Raw genomic sequence first — 16,880 nt, 5'->3', positions numbered from 1 at the left:
CCTGTATGTTCATATCAGATCCATCTTTAGCTCCATGGTTTAGATACCACTGCTCACTAAACAAAATAATAGTAGAGATAGGATGTTTGTGTGTATGTCTGTCTATCTGTAAGTATGTGTGTTTGTCTGTCTTTCCTTAATTTAGTTAGTAGAGATAGGATGTCTATCTGTATGTTTGTGTGTTTGTCTGTCTGTCTTTCTAAATATATGTCTATCTTTTAGATACCACTGCTCACTTAACAAAATAAAATAATGTAGATAGTAGAGATGGGATGTGTATCTGTCTGTTTGTACGTTTGTCTGTCTCTTTGTCTGTCTGAATGTATGTCCATCTTTTAGATACTATACCACTGCTCACTGAAAAAAATAATATAATGCAGTTATTATAGATGGGATGTCTGTCTGTCTGCTTGTCTTTGTATCTATCTTGGCCATTGCTTAATCAGGAATATCCAATAAAAAAAGATTCATTTCTCTAAACAGGTTTTATGTCCTGCAAAACCTTACAGATAGACCGACAGATGAAACAAAATTAAGAGTAGATGCTCAATTTATACGAAAAAAATATCTGCTATAGTCTATCTCTGATGACTGCCTAGTAAATAAGATTTTCTATTTGGGATTTCAATTTTCAACGCCTTTGATTATGACCGACAGACCGATGGACAAAGTGACTACATGCTCATTTGGTTATATTTCAATGAAGGATGGACAGATGGACAAAGTAATTTATAAAATATCTTCGCTACTAATAAGAATGATTTGAATATAATCCCATTCTTACAAGTTACAACGGTATTGATATTGATATATTTTACTAGTTGTTGTTGTTGTTGTTGTACTATAATGGATGTAGAATACGTGGATATTGTCTAGAGAATCTCGCATATCCTGATAAATGTTTCTCCCAGCTGGCTAATCCCTCACCTTGTCCTAACTCTTAAGACTTTGCCCCGTCCCCTCCCCTGACCAATAAATAAAGACAATATTTGCAATCTATATTGACGACAAAAGTTCTCTTGTTACAATATCCACATATTCTATATCCATTAGTGCTATTGTATAATCAGGGATATAGGAATGGGTTAATGAATAGGTAATTAATCTTCCTTCCATGTCTCCTCATGTAAAGACACTCAGTCCCTTAGTACCCCTAGAGCCTAAGAAAAGGAGCGTAGAAAAATAGCCTGAATTCTTCCCATAAATAAAATATAAAAAAAAGGTTACCTCACTTCTTATAGGATGGGCCAAAAATAAAATTTAAATCCGATACAAATTTGCCATAAGAGGTGATTTTTCTTTGACGGGAGGAAGTAATCTACTACAAAATATTTGAAAAATTTCCATATCATTGCCTTTACAGAAAAGAAGAAAAATCGGTTAGCAAGAACTTAATATACAGACAAACGGACTTCCTGCTATTTTTAATATCACTTTCTCTTTGTAAATTACTAGATAGCACACGATACTAGATACACAATAAATATTGCAACATCCATACAAAAATCATTTTAGTTCCAATATTCACTATATAACCCCTAAAAAATCGCGGAAATGAACATGTATGTTTTTTAGGTGCAAAGCTTCTCTATATTCTGTTTGACCATTCCTCTATAAAGCAGTTTTTTTTAAAGATTCCGCAGACTTTTCTAGCCTTTAAGATCATCACCCAAGGCGCAAATCTTTCCGCCGTTTGTGAGATCATAAGGCATAGAAATTAAATACTTTAGTTTGGAGAGTGAAAAATAAGTCTTTTTTTAATACTGCGAGAGGACATTGTCTAATAAAATTTTACAACACGGCACAATAAATAAAAATATTATCACCACTTTCTACTATTTTATATTTGTACTGCACTCAGTTATTTTAAGGGATAAGACAATGTACGATAAATTGATATACATCCCCGATAATAATTAGCAAAATTATCCATACTATAGATTAAAATTATTAGTTAAAAAAAATGAATAATATGAGTTAAAAACAAATCACGACAACGAATAAGTTTACGTGCATAGTAATAAAACTTTGGGTACCAGTATATTTTACAGTCGAATGTCCCCTCCCTCCCTGCACTGTACTACACTTCATTCTCTAGTTTATTTTGTTTCTTTTATTAAACGAAGCGCTACTCTATACTATACTAGCGGCTACGCCCCCTAGAGGCCTCTAGGGGCACTTGAGGAGGGGGGAGTTGAATTTGATAACCCAATTTCTTATTTTAGATTTCATAAGAAAAAGTAAAAAAAAATTATTGGAGGGTGGAAAATTTCTTCTTTTTTTTGGTGGGAGGGTGCCGGGTGCCCCCCCCCTCCCATCATTTTTAATTTAGTTAAAAAAAATTTTAAAAATTTTGGGGGGGGTATTTTTCATTTTTGGGGGGGTTAGGGGTGTCCCACCCCCCAAGAAAATAGTTATAAACCTTCCCGGGACCTATGAGAAGCTACCCTGTCAAGGAGAACCCGATCGGTTTAGCGGTTAGCGAGATTCTTCGGTACAGACACACAGACAAACATCCTGTTACTTTAGTATAAGGAACTATATATCAAAACCGAGACCGTTGCCTAACACGTGGAAATCCGCACGTTGGTTTCGAATCTCGGCTCAACAACTCGTCAGCTATATCAGATGCGCAATATTATTAGTGGGGGAAATGCCTTGGCCAAATAAATGGGCGTAAAGCATTAACACGCACATTTAGAACTTTCAGACAAAAATCGTGCAATAATAGAGTTTGATGCTATTTTTTAAAAATATCATTTTTATGGTGAGGATTAAGCATTAAGTATATATAATTCACTTGGTCTGTCGGTCTGTCTGTAATTATCTGGGAATATGAATTTCAAATTTACTCATTTACTATTTGTGATAGAGCCTTAAAACTTCTGGCCAATCAAATTCTGAAACTTAATTCATATGTATGACGGTTTTGAGGACTTTAAAAAAAATATTTCAATGATTTTTAATCTTATCTATATGATTAGCAACTTATGGATGTTGTCATCCTTGTTTTATTAGTGTTGTTTCTAATTGACAACAAATATATTGTTCATCATCTAATAAAAAGTAAATCTTAAAGAATCTTAAGGAAAAGACAATGGACGTAAAATTTATAAACAGTGTACATCCGAGAATGATAATAGTTATTTCTCGCGTCGTATTATAAACGGCTTTCCGCGGATATAGAATGTACAATTATAAGATTAAAACCAGTTTTTTTAGCCCCGAGATGCCTGGTTTTAATCGTATGATTGTACTTTTATAATCGTAGAAATCTGGATATAACACGTTGATGGACATAGTTTTTTCGTATGAATGAGAACCGGTTCCTATTCACCGGATTCGAATGGATACGAGAAACTAAATTACGCCTCTTGTAGATCAGAATTATTGGTTATAAATATTGGACACCACTATTTAAATTAATCAACCAAAATTTGAAGCAATTGAATGAGAGAGTAATTTTATTAAACTTTGGGTACAATGTACAGTCCAATGTCCCTTCCCTTCCTTGGTATTTTAGACAGTTACTGAGTTTACTGTAACGACTAAATCATACCAAAGACGTTAAATAAGATTTGTAAAACTCAAATAATCTTTAGGGAGGTAATGAATCCGTACCATCTCCGTATAATGAACTGACATATTTGGGGTTCAAAATACCTATGTCGTTTTTTTAATATTCTAAGATATATATTAGATAAATATTTTCTACTTTTAACATTACTGTTTATTTATGTGATTAAATCAAAATATTTAATATCAAAACCGATGAGAGGTTATTGTAAACATAAACTAGCTTAATTCATAATTTTTAATTTTTGAACACATGTAACAGAAAACTAGGATAATGAAGCATAATGTTTAGCATAAGTTTCAGTTTATATCTTCGCCCCTAGCCTCTAGGGGCTTTGCCCCATGAGGTGATTAAAAAAATTTAAAGCGAAATTCGTAAAAGGACCAAGGAAATCTTCAGCAAATTCTTTTTTTTTAAATGGGGGGGGGGGATTTTTTTGTTTTGGGTGTCCAACCCCCTAAGAAAATAGCTTAAAACCACCACAGGACCAATAGGTATATACCTTGACGAGTAGAATCCGATAGGTTCAGTGGTTATCGAGATCTTAAGGGAAAGACGGACAGACAGATGGACAGACAGACGGACAGACAGACGGACAGACAGACGGATAGACATCAAGCTACTTTGTATTATAGATAGTTACTTAAAAAGGATGACAACATTAGAATGTTGACAAGAAGTCTATCTTTAATTGGAGCCGATAAAAATAACGATCCCCCAAAACGTCTCTTACAGACAGGCGGACGAACATTTCGAATTAAAGAGTAGCTTTGCTCCTAATAGGAGATATAAAGTGTGATAAACAAACAAATTTTTAGGGGACGAATTGTTGAGAGGCCATTGGAACTGATAAAAAAGAATATTTAAATTGACGGAAAATGTGTAAAAAAAAAACAAAATTATTACTTACTTGAATAGTGGATCTGTTATTTTAGGCAGTTTACTGGCATCTCTCTTAACTCGCCTTCATTTCATTTAATCAATAAACATTTATTAAATTTAAAACTAGCGGCTGCGCTCCTAAAGGCATCTAAGCCCACTTAAGGAGATGTATTGTTGACCCTTAACTTTAACAAAAATTTTCTTGGCGAGGTTGGAGGTACAAATTAGTTTTAAAAAACCTTCCTTGGACTAATAAGAATCTTATCTGTAAAGTAGAGCTATATCGGTTTTTACTTATTACGGTGAAATTAATCTAAATTGTTGCAAAAATAAACAAAAGATTAGTGTCCCATTTGAAATTTGTCTTCCTGTTTGTCTGTCTGTCTGTCTTTTTGTGGCTGTTTGTGTGTGACTGTCTGTTTGCATCTGTTAGTCTTTCTGTGTGTATATCTGTATCTTTATGTCTGTCTGTCTGTCTGTCTGTCTGTCTTTCTGTCTGTCTGTCTGTCTGTCTGTCTTTCTGTCTGTCTTTCTGTCTGTCTTTCTGTCTGTCTTTCTGTCTGTCTTTCTGTCTGTCTTTCTGTCTGTCTTTCTGTCTGTCTGTCTGTCTGTCTGTCTGTCTGTCTGTCTGTCTGTCTGTCTGTCTGTCTGTCTGTCTGTCTGTCTGTCTGTCTGTCTGTCTTTCTGTCTATCTGTCTGTCTGTCTATCTATCTGTCTATCTGTATCTGTCAGTCTATCTGTCTGTATATGTAAGTATTTCTGTATATGTCTGTCTATCTGTATGTATATGTAAGTCTGTCTGTATATGTCTGTCTGACTGTATCTGTAAAACTGTCTGTTTGTCTGTCATTAATTTTATAAATATTGATAAAAATTCCTAAGTTGTTTCTGCTGATCAAACCAGATTATTTCTGACTCATTTCTCAATACTTCAGCATGGCTCTCACATCTTGATATAGATCTAAATATTTATATAGATAGATAGATAGATAGATAGATAGATAGATAGATAGATAGATAGATATGTGTGTGCGAATGGGGCGTTTGTCCATATTTAGGTATGGAGACCGCTCTTCTATGAGTACTACTAAAATCTAATTTTAATGCAATACACAAAGACATTCTCATCGTCGGTTCGTTTGTTTAGAATGCTTAACCCTCTATTCCCACAAGTATAATACGAATTTGGTTGAGCTGGTGGAAGCTCAACAAAAGACCCACGCGAAGTATTATGTTGCTTTAACCTAAGAATAAATGGTTGGTTTTGATATTCGATCAGAATTATATAAGTATATTAAGTATTAAGGAAGGAAAATGTTTTTATAAAGTGTATTTATATTACAAGTGCATAAGTTAAGTATGAAAATATTTACAGGATAAGTGTTAAAATTATAAGTAGAGTAGGACAGAAAAGTGCCCTAAGTCCCAAGCAGTGAATTGTGCTAAGTGTTAGAGTTCTAACATAAGGCCTGAGCTCAATTCATGCTAAGTACTAAGGGGCCTAAATTTAAACTACAATGCATGCCAAACAACTAAGTCATTACCTTTTAAAGCCAGAAAGAGAAGTTGATGGTAGGAGAGTTAATAAATAACTGAATAAATTCAAGAGGTACATGCTATAACATTAGCTCTGGACCAGGATTTTAGTGTTTGTCTGTGCAATTAAATATCTGTGTGTTAATATGTGACGTAAATCAGGCATGGTTGTAGGCATACATATTTGAACTGGTTGTTTATATGATTACATTAACTATAAACATAATATCTTTAATAAACATATACTATTAGCAAATCACATACAGATTACCATGAATAGGCTAGCGTTACCCATATATGGTGTCATATAGGTAAAGATAGGCCTATGAATGCATAAATTGATACAAATAATGCCTTGGGCCTAGCTAAAGTAATTGTGTCTTGCCCCTGAGTGCTACTAGTTAATTGCAGGGCACGTGTCAATCAAAGGTTCATAATATGATCTATAAAGTGTTGACTTTATATCAAGCATAGATAGATAGTTGTGGATGCGAAGCATTTCTGTAAAAGTCTCATATGTACGTTCAAAGAATTTGAAAATTGAGGATCGCATCTCCAATGGGGGTAAGTTGTTAAAAAAGAAAAAAGAGAAAAAGAAAAAGTTTAGTAGTCCCAGTATATAGGCATATATAATAAACTATAAATGCATTCCAAGCTAAGTTAAATACGCTTTCCATTAAGAAAGTATGCTTTGCGTATTTTCATAGCTGGGTATACAAGATGATAAACCTCCCAAATAGAATACATTCTTTTCTTGAGGGGTTTAGTTTTATCTAACATTGTCACATCAATAAATGTTTTTGCGTTGGTTGTTCTGGATAGTTCAGCTTCTTCTGATGATGAACTAGGTGGTGAAGTGCTCTCGTTCGAAGTGTAGGTTGAGGTTGGGGGTGAGGTAGATATGTAGCCAAGGGCGTCCACTTGTGCTACCTCGTTTCCATTCTCGTCCAAGGTGATTGAGTGATTTTCCAGGTCATAGTAGAGTTGGTTGAGGTCATTTGTAGAGAGGGATAGTGTGCTGCTGGAGCTGATGTCACTATCGGTCTCCACTCTACTACCTTCTGTGGTATTCAGGGCTGTATTTAACAAGAAATTCCTGATGGTGATGGACAGGTTCTCTGAGAATCCATCGTACTCTGGTGTGGTGATAATGTTGTTGTTCTCGTCTATAGTGTCAAGGTGTTGACAGGAACACAATCGCAATCCGTCCAAGGTAGGGTGGTGGTAGGGCTCCAATACTCCATGATCATCTAGGTTATCTCCAGGCTGGTCCATGGTAGATCCTAAAAAGAGTTAGTGCGCGTGCTCCAACCGGTTCCTTGGGGTATCCTGGCTATGGTAATCTAAACAAAAGAAGTTTTAATAATCTTTTATTAATCCTTTTATCCCTGGGATATTCTAGAAATTCTTTTCGTTACAGATAGACCTATAATGGATTGGTTAGTTATCTCTATTTCTGTTAAATATAACTGTTTCCTGAATTTAAACAATATTTTATATAAAAATGTATAAGTACAATTAGTATTTACATATCGTATTAATTTCTTTGGTTACATTACTCGTATGTATGTAAAAATATAAGATTTTACTAACAATAGTTGGTAACCCATGTTTGTATATTTTGTATATGTACATATGGTTTATACCATTGTTGGCAATAGCTGTATTTATGTTATTTTTAACATGAATAAATTTTAATCATTTTAAAGACTAATATCTTACATTACGTCGCTGTCAAGTGTACTTTTTAGACTTAATATCTACAAAATATGTCGTTCGACGTCCGTACTTAAATTTTACGTAACAATAAGTTGTCAACCCTTTGTTTATGTTTGGGCGGTCAAAAGTGATAGGGGTTGGATTTGAGCGAGGTTATAAAATGCTGGCGGCCCAGTTATTATGCTCATTTTATTAATAATTGTCTTTGCGAGCGGAGCTTGCGTTCGAGTGTTTAATTTTACCGCTAAATTCCAAGAGAATTTATATAAAAGTGATAAAATATAGTAACCCGTTTGTTTTATATGAATGTTTTTATGTTATAGATTGTTGATATGCCCACTATTGCATTCGTTAGCCGCTATTTAAGACTCAAGAATCTTATTTTCTTCGTCGATAAGGCCTTTATCACTGTATTTTAAAACGAAAGTGGGTTAAAAGCAATATGGGTACATCTTCAATATATGACAATTTTGTTTTATATAATATTTGTAGTTTTGATAGGACATATCTGAGTCATCAGGTAAATTGACGTACCTTGTTTTGTTTACGTTTTCCGTCTGCAAAAGTTAAATTCGTTCATCGTAAACAAAACTTATATTGACACAGATATGTTCCATCATTCTATTCGTTTTAACTTTTGATTACAGCATCCCCTTTTTATAATCAGAATTTATTGAGTCCTGATTCAAATCTTCTAAAACAATTTTACTATAGGTTTTAAAATAAGATTTTCTTTTTACTTAATTCAATTATAATGACGCTAATTGATAGGTTATTTACGTTACGAGTAACTCAACCATATTTAAAAATGGTCGCTTACAAAAATTATATTTAGCTAGCTTTATCGAAAGTGTTTTTTAAAACGTCATTGAAAATATTCAGATTTAGCTAGTACATAAGTTTTTAATTGCTTGATACATCATAATGAATATGTTTTTGATAGCTCAGCGATAGCTATTTTTAAGCGTTGAATCATGTAGAATTAATTACATATTCTTTAACTTAATTGAATCTAATAAAACAAAGTTTTAATGTTTGAATAGCGTAACGATAGCTATTTTTAAGCGTTGAATCATGTAAGATTAATTACATATTCTTTAACTTAAAGAATTTTACTTTTAGATGATAAATCAAAGTTTTAATGGTTAGGAGGCTCAACCATAGTTGCTTAGAATACAAAAAAAAATATTCGTGTGTACAGTCTTTTTCATAAAATTAACTTTACTATATTGCCTTTCAGAATCACTAGTCCTCTATTTTAAATTTACATTCGCTCATAATGTATATACCTGACAGCCTGGACGCGCATCAGAATATTAAGGAAAGATTCGAGGAATCGATGAGAGCGGCTGCGGCCACTCTTGCCAATTCCTCGTTTCTTGAAAACTCCTTAGACGACTCGAGTTCAGTGTACAGCGACCAGTCCGGGATGCCAAGCCTTGCTGATGTCGATGACTATGGGAGTACAAGTACTTTTGATACTGTAGAGTCCGAAAGGGATCAAGGGGAGATGTTTGGCAACGAGCATCTCTCACTGATGCTTAGTAGAACGATACAAATCATCTGGTCTCTCCTCAATTCGGTGATGCAGAACTCCTGCGGTGACATTGGTGACGATGTTGCCGGAGGTGATTCTGGGTCTGCCGAGTCGAGGAGAGACCAGAAGACGAGTCTGGACACATTCAACATGGATGGCTTAATTAACATGTTGTTGGGTTTAGGCTTGTTTTCATGTGCTCTCATAGTGGTCTTCTTCGGTGCTGTAGGGCTTGAGACTCTTAACAAGATTAGACAACACCTCAGACAGGTCGCTGGCTCGCTGGATAAGAGATGTATGTACGCGCCTCCGAAACATAGGCGTCAGGACCATTGAGCTTCTTCACTGCGGTAACAGGACCAACAGGACTAGATCGGGGGTTACGTCGCCAACTGTGGAGCCGTCGGATACCATGTACGAAGCCGCGTCCTCTGTGGTGGATGATATTCTGTCAGATACACAGGTGAATTTTCTTCTGTTGTATATTTCTTTTCTGTTTTGTATATTTTTTTTCTGTTTTGTATATTTTTTTTTTCTAGCCACCCGTTTTGTCTAATAAAGCATCATGTTGTTGCAAGGTTGTTCTGTCCTATTCTCACTTCCTCAACGTTGACTTTCGGCTCTTCCATATATATCGCTCACCGTTTTGTCGTCGTGTTATGTCGCCAGAGAAATCCGCTCGGTTACCGCAATTAAATTGAGATACCAGTTAACATTTACTAAAATCTTAATTAGCAACCTAATATTATTTCCCTCTGGGAAAGTTAAGAGTTTGCTCGTGCCGCACGTTTCTCATTGGGGGTTTAAATGTTAGATCAAGACTTAATGTTTTCTTTTTTTTTGTTTTAGGCTCCCTCTGCTAGTCCATCGACTCCAGCCGAAGTGAGATCCAGAGTTGGGCTGTTTGCCGTACACCGTCTGTCTGCCACTGAGGATCGAGTTACTGGAAGTAATGTGCCTGCGGGATTGGACACCTCGTCGGGAAGTCCTGGCTTCCGTCCGTTGATCTTTGATCAAACAGAGCGTCTACATGTAAGTATCCATGCTTTAGTTTTCTATTAATTTTCAGAAAGAGGCCGTACATTTGTACACGTATCTAGAGGTATTTGCAACTAAAATTTTTTTTTTATTGGTAGAATATTAATCTTAAAATGTATGGTTGCATAAGCAATTTTGAACCGATCTAAGATTTTAATTCTAGTATAAAGTGGGTTGAATTGCTACCTAATCATATAGCTTTACAGGATTTTAGGCATTCTCATTTCCTGATTTTCCTAGATTCTTTGTTGGCTTTGCGATTAAACTAATAAGATCTATTATATTTTAGGCGACCAACTCAATCAATCTGGAGGAACACTATACAAACATGCTAAGGTTTAGCCCGCCCAGTACTGGAGGGTCTGCAGAAGGATCCAGCTATAGTTCATCTCTATGCTTAAGTCGCATTGATTCCCCATCTGCAGCGGACCTTTCAGCGGTAAGTTTGCTACATTCGTTTAATATTATTAGTCGCCAAAACTACGTGACTTGAGGTAAAGAATTTGGTGACTTTAGCTATGCGTATATACAATAAGTTATTTTAACCATGGTGCTATTCCTTTTCCAATGGTTAGCATTATGACTTTAGCGGAGTTAATAAAAATTTTCTAAAAGTATCAGGGCTGCTCAATTATCTATATGGGTAAGCATTATTATATTTCTCCCTGATTATTTGTTAAGATTTTCTGTTTTAAATAATATTTACTTCCCTATTTTAGGAAGCGGAAAATACACTTCCTCTGGTGAATGTGTTCGAGATTGATATACCATCCAGCCAGTTCGGTTCCGTGGGTAGTGAGATTCGGTTCCCATTGCCAGAGAGAATTGTTGGAGGTTTAGAGCGGCTGTGTCTTACAGTGGAGACTCCCACCCCATCTCTTCCGCCAGAGACTGCCTCAGAGACGGCTAGCCTGACTTCAGTTGCGCGTTCGTCGGATAACAGCAGGGAGGAGTCCGATGCTGAAGGTGTCCCTCGGCGACGGGGTTCTGCCGGCCCTAAGCGTACGCGTTGAAGTGGCGAATGTTAGCTTGGTCATAGACATTGTAATTTTTATTAGACAAAGACTGCTCAGACACGTGTGACAAAATTCTTAATCTATGTAACTAGTCAAAATAGTGATTACTATTTAGTAAAATATTAGACGTTATGACTTTCATACTGTACAAGACCAAATAATTTACACCATTGTTATTTTGTTATATCATTACATGTTAGCTTGTAAGGAACTTAGTATGTAAGGAGATAATGGTATAAGGTTGTATTTTCTTTTCCCCTAATTTAAAACTTCGTGTAATCTCAATTACTTTCGTCATAGTTGAACTAAATTTCTTTTCTCAATATTATATTAACAATTTTAATTTTCAGCCTTATATCACAATTTATTCATTCTTGTTAGCTTTTAAGGGTTATGTATATAGATATTTAATCGAACTTGCGCCTCAGTACCTTTTCTCTGATCTTTCATTTATATCCATCCCTGTGCATTAATCGTGAATTTTAATTGTGCTGTGATATATATAGAGGACCTGTAAATAGCATATTTTTTTTTGTAACCAATATCTAAGTAGACTGAAGGACTGACGTTAGACAAAGCTATTTAAATATGCTTATTCAAGTACTTGTAAGAGAGATATGTAAAGACTGTTTGTAAATTTTAATATTTGAGCAATTAAAGTAGTATCATTGATCGGGTAATTTCATTAAGGAAAAATTGTTTAACTTATTAAGGTTTAGAGTATATATCATTCCTCTTCAAAACTATAGAACTTTACATCCCTTTAATTCTTACTACAATAGCCGTAAAACTTAAGTTTCGGGGTAAAATTTTCTTAGGCCTGTCATTAAAGTTAAATCTAAATTTTTATTTCCACCAAATAGAATTTTCCTGATTCAAATAGAGTCGTTGATAGGCTGTGTGCCTATATATATATATAAGTTTTTGCATTTATTGCTCAATTGTTTTTAATGATCTCGGAATTTTTCTTATGTGCCAGTATACAGCTTAAGTCAAAAAAAAATATATTAACTATATTTGTTAAAACTTGTCAGAAATCTTTCTTATTATCACAATTTCGTTTTCCAAAGATTTTGTTAAATGAAAGTTTATATTCTGTTTTCGAAATTATCTTAACTTTATAACTTTCACCAAAGAGAAATATTTGTCAAATTTTTATACCTTTTTCTAAAGATTATCTACTTTTGTTAAAATAAATATAGAGATTTTAAGTTACATATATACTTGTTAATTACTGGTTTACTATATGTTGTGTAAAATTCTAATTACGTAGCTTACTCTATAAGCGTTACTTGTTCGTTTGTCACGTTAGTAGTGATAATAATTAAATTAAATTATTACCTTTATGAAGCGTTTAGCCTAGTTTTAAAGTTTGCTTATTTTATAACGATTAAATGAGTAATAACATTACCTACTATGTTCTTTTGGTATCATAATTACTATATATGTGGTTTTATTTTCTTACCGTTTCTATCATTACCCTCTTAGATAACTCATATAATAATAACGTGGAGATTTTTATAAGAACGTACAAGAATATAAGTACAATATTGTGTAGGTAACTACGAGAGTATTATATTTTCCGTTTGGCAAAGTCTTTTATATCGTTGGGAATGTCCGTAAGTCATTCCATCTGGATGCATTAGAAGTTAAGGCATAGGAATCATGTTAACTTGTATATTTATCTAACTATTCTGTTTGAGTTTCTAGGTCGATAACTAGCGGTAGTTGCGGCGGGGTGACCTCTCCTGCCGTAGATTACCGTTAGGTTATGATGATGTGCATCTGGTCGTTGAGGGATAAGCGTTCTACCGCGTATACGCAAACTCCTCTGAAATACTCTTAAAGGGACTGTGAACGAGAATTTTTCTCATCTTAATATCAAATCTTAACATTATCTCATTCATAATATCTCACAGATAGAGCAAAACGCGCTTTTGTTTGCTTAAAAAATGACTTTTTCCGCCGATTTTTATAAGGTACAGGGAAAGGAAGAAATTTTCCGTATTATATAAAATGTGCATTAAATTGCCTTTTTCTCTCATTATAGCTAAAATTAAACTTTTTCACATAGTTCCTGATTTTTCCTAACCGTTAAGCTATCTGTAGCTGCAAATTATTAATTAAAATATGAACCAGGCACAGAGAAATTGATAAAAGAAATCAATTTTTTTTTGGAAAAGTCCAATGCGCCATTAAAATTACATAACATAATTGACCCCATGAATCTACTGTGTTTGAAACAGTAATTTTTTCTTAGGTTCGGAATACATTAAGGATAGCGCTTACACTCTTCCCTTTTTTGATAGCTTCCCCTTCCTTATTTTGGTACATCAGCTGGACAGCTGACTTGTATAATACATAAACATTTTATAAAAAATACCTAAACAACACGCTTGAATATGAAAGTTTATTTAACGTTTACCATTAATTTGGTGACAAGTAAAAATAACAATTGGAAGTATAAAGTAATAAAATATTATACATTTTTAAAAATATTCTTTTCCTCAAAAATAGTTGAAAATTAAAACCATAGAAAAAAAATTGTCAACTCTCTCTGTTCTTAATTCGTTTTTACGCAACGCCGCATGTAGCCGTAGCTTTCTTAGCATTCTAATTTTTAATATAAAATAGAAAGTGAAAGTAAGTTGAGTTTTTGTAACTGTCGGTAATCGGTATGCAGTGAAGAAATAAATAATCAGGAAAGAAGGGGACAATGGACTGTTTATTTCACTAATCCCCAATTATTTATTTCAACGTTTTCTTATTATTTGGATTAACAACTTTTGGGGATTTTATTGCACTTTGTAATGGCGCCAGTTTTTGCCATTCCCGAGGTTTTGATGGGCACATTAGGTAGGAAGGAGATGTTTTATTTTGATGACTCTGAATTACTTTTTTTTAGGCAATTAAATTTAATACCTATTTATCATATGAAGTTTTTGTTTTAACCTGTTTTGACCAGATGAATTTTATTTGAACGCAGTTTTATACTTTTTTTTACATTGATATGTTACCAGAGCAGATAATGGGTTAATTTGAGTGTTCAAACGTTTCAACCACTTAATCCAGAATCACTGGAGATGTACATCAATTTATCGGCGATTGTCTTATCCCTTTAGATCCCTGAGAATTATTAGTTATTGCAACAAATCCTTATACTAAAGTAACAGGATGTCTTGTGTTTGTGTGTTTGTACCGAAGGATCTCGCTAACCGCTGAACCAATCGGGTTCTCCTCAACAGGGTAGCTTCTCATAAGTCCCAAGAGAAATGACAAAAAAATCGAAATTTTTTTAAAATTTAGGGGAGACTTCAACGTCAAATAAAGAGGTATCGTACTTAAAAAATTAACTTTAACAAACAAAAACATTTAAAGTGCCACTAGAGGCCTCTAGGGGCGTAGCCGCTAGTAATATATATGTTAAAACAATAATAACCAGTTTTGAGTTATACACAAAAGTTCCCAATATTTGTGGGAAGATGATTTTCCTTTCGTGTTTTTCTGTCAGAAATTCTTTACATAAAAATTCATCACAGAAAACCTAACAAAGTATTTAATTTTCAGATAAAATGAAGTCAGAAATAACTCAGATATTTTCAGCGTCACACTTGCTAGTTAAGCTTTAGGTAAATTAATAATTTCATTTCATTTGTTCCACAAATTAAGAATGATACAAAATTAGCATATACCAGATTAGAAATCTTCATCTTTTAATCTAAAGTTAAACTACCGGCTATAGAAGCTTTCATAAACTGAAGAACTCAATCGGTTCAGTATCTACCGTATATAATCTTAAGACAAAAAAATACTATTTTATATAATAATCTGTAGTTTCTTGTTTATTTTGTGTTAGATTTTGTATGGTATTTAAATTTATGTATTTACACAAAGTAAAGACAGTAATCTTGTTTTTAATTCTTAAAAGCATTATCTAGGTAGTGTTATGAAAACTTTAGTTTTACTTAAGACGAGTTATTGAAAGCGAAGCTTTTCTATAATAAGAGTCGGTCCGTACGTCCGTCCGTCCGTAACAGTTACCTCTTTTCGTTAATTTAAACAGGTTAGAATTGTCCTATCGATTCCAAACTTTGTATGGTGATTCCTATAACAGTTAGGTACGACTTAGAAAGCGGAGCAACTCTATAATCGTTACCAGAAAGTCCATACATCCATTCAAAACAAGCTTATTAAACGTCAGTATGACCTTAAACAGTAACATGTCAAATTTTGCAACAAATTTACTAACAATTTTGTAAAGACATATGCATTAATATTCAGTTCTGAGACTCTGCAAGTGTTATGTTCGTTTGTCCTTCCATTTCAGAGCTTCAAAGGACATTACTTCGTTATTATGGATGTTGTTATCCTTGTTAATAGATGGAGGGGGGGGGGGGTTGATACCATCCTTTTCTAACCCGTATTTAAGCTACTAGAGATTTGATCATTTTCGTTCTCTCTCTCTCTCTCTCTCTCTCTCTGCCCCCCCCCCCCACACCCCCCAATTAGGATTAAAAACATATTGAATTTGAATTGTTTATTTTTTGTTGAAAAAAAGGTTGAATGTATACCAACTCTTTGAATACACGATTGTTTTAATATCCTTTGGCAAATTGCTGGCAGCCAAGTCTCAGCACATATATTATTAGAACCCGATTTAAAAGATCTAAAATAAACAAGAAACTTTGGCTACAGTAGGGCTAGCTCAATCGTTCAACTTCTTTCAGTTTTAAAATTGAATAACGGAGCCCAATCAATTCAGGACATTACTGTGTCCGCATTCTGTCATTCGTATGTCCGTCCTTTCGTCCGTCTAAGTAAGTTAGTAAAAAATCTTTTTAATTGTGGGTTCTTTTTTTGGTTAGTTTTTTTATTAAAGAGGACTATCCACGAACAAGAGTAAGTGATTCTAAGCATCTTCCAGCATTGATCCTTAGCATTTTTTTAGTGAATATACTAGGTTTATGTTAATTATTTAGTTTATTGACTAAAAAATTAAGTTTTAGCATGGTTTTGTATGAAAAAAAACCTTGAAATGTTAAGCATAGTCTGGTGCAAATTCATCAAATGTTTTGATCAAACTGTTGTTTTAAAGCTCTGACACAAAAGTATATCATTTTGATTAAAAAAAATGTTTAGAAAAAGGGTTGGTAGCTTGTAATATTTTAAACAGTTTAATTAATGTACCTTTTGCAATTTACAGCATTTGATCATCATCATCGCCATTTATCTCTTCTTTCCAGAGCATAGGCCACGCACAATGGTTCTCCATTTATCTTTGAATTGGGCCTCAGTAGAGGCTTCAAGCATTTGATGCTTTTATTTTATTTTGTCCTTTGAACTCAACAAAGTAGTTGATGATATTGTATCTAAAAATGCTTTACATTTTAAAGTTTTTTTCATATAAAACCATGGTGAAGCATAACTTTTTAGTCGATAAACCAAATATTTAATATAAACCTAGTATATTCACTCAAAAAAATACTATGGATCATTGTTGGAAGGTGCTTAAAATTACTTGCTCATGTTCGTGGATTGTCCTCTTTGAGCTGATCTAAGAGGGCGATACATTTC

General features: G+C 33.9%; 1 protein-coding gene across 2 annotated transcripts in view; it reads right to left on the bottom strand.

Moving 5' to 3' along the window:
• The window catches only part of LOC145306122 (furin-1-like), a 114,557-nt gene that overhangs the window by 64,567 nt on the left and 33,110 nt on the right, over positions 1 to 16,880 (bottom strand). For both annotated transcript variants that reach the window (XM_080148075.1, XM_080148076.1), the window contains exons 6-8: positions 5,340 to 5,421; positions 4,488 to 4,543; positions 2 to 56 (exon numbers count right to left, since the gene is read on the bottom strand). In XM_080148075.1, coding sequence (XP_080004201.1) covers positions 2 to 56; positions 4,488 to 4,543; positions 5,340 to 5,421 — 193 coding nt within the window. The remainder of the gene's footprint in view (position 1; positions 57 to 4,487; positions 4,544 to 5,339; positions 5,422 to 16,880) is intronic.

This window comes from Acartia tonsa, chromosome 14 (assembly GCF_053477335.1).
Source record: "Acartia tonsa isolate MP-2025a chromosome 14, ASM5347733v1, whole genome shotgun sequence".
NCBI lineage: Eukaryota > Metazoa > Arthropoda > Copepoda > Calanoida > Acartiidae > Acartia > Acartia tonsa.
The sequence above is the reverse complement of the archived record's forward strand: the minus strand, read 5'-3'. Positions and strand labels throughout refer to the sequence as shown.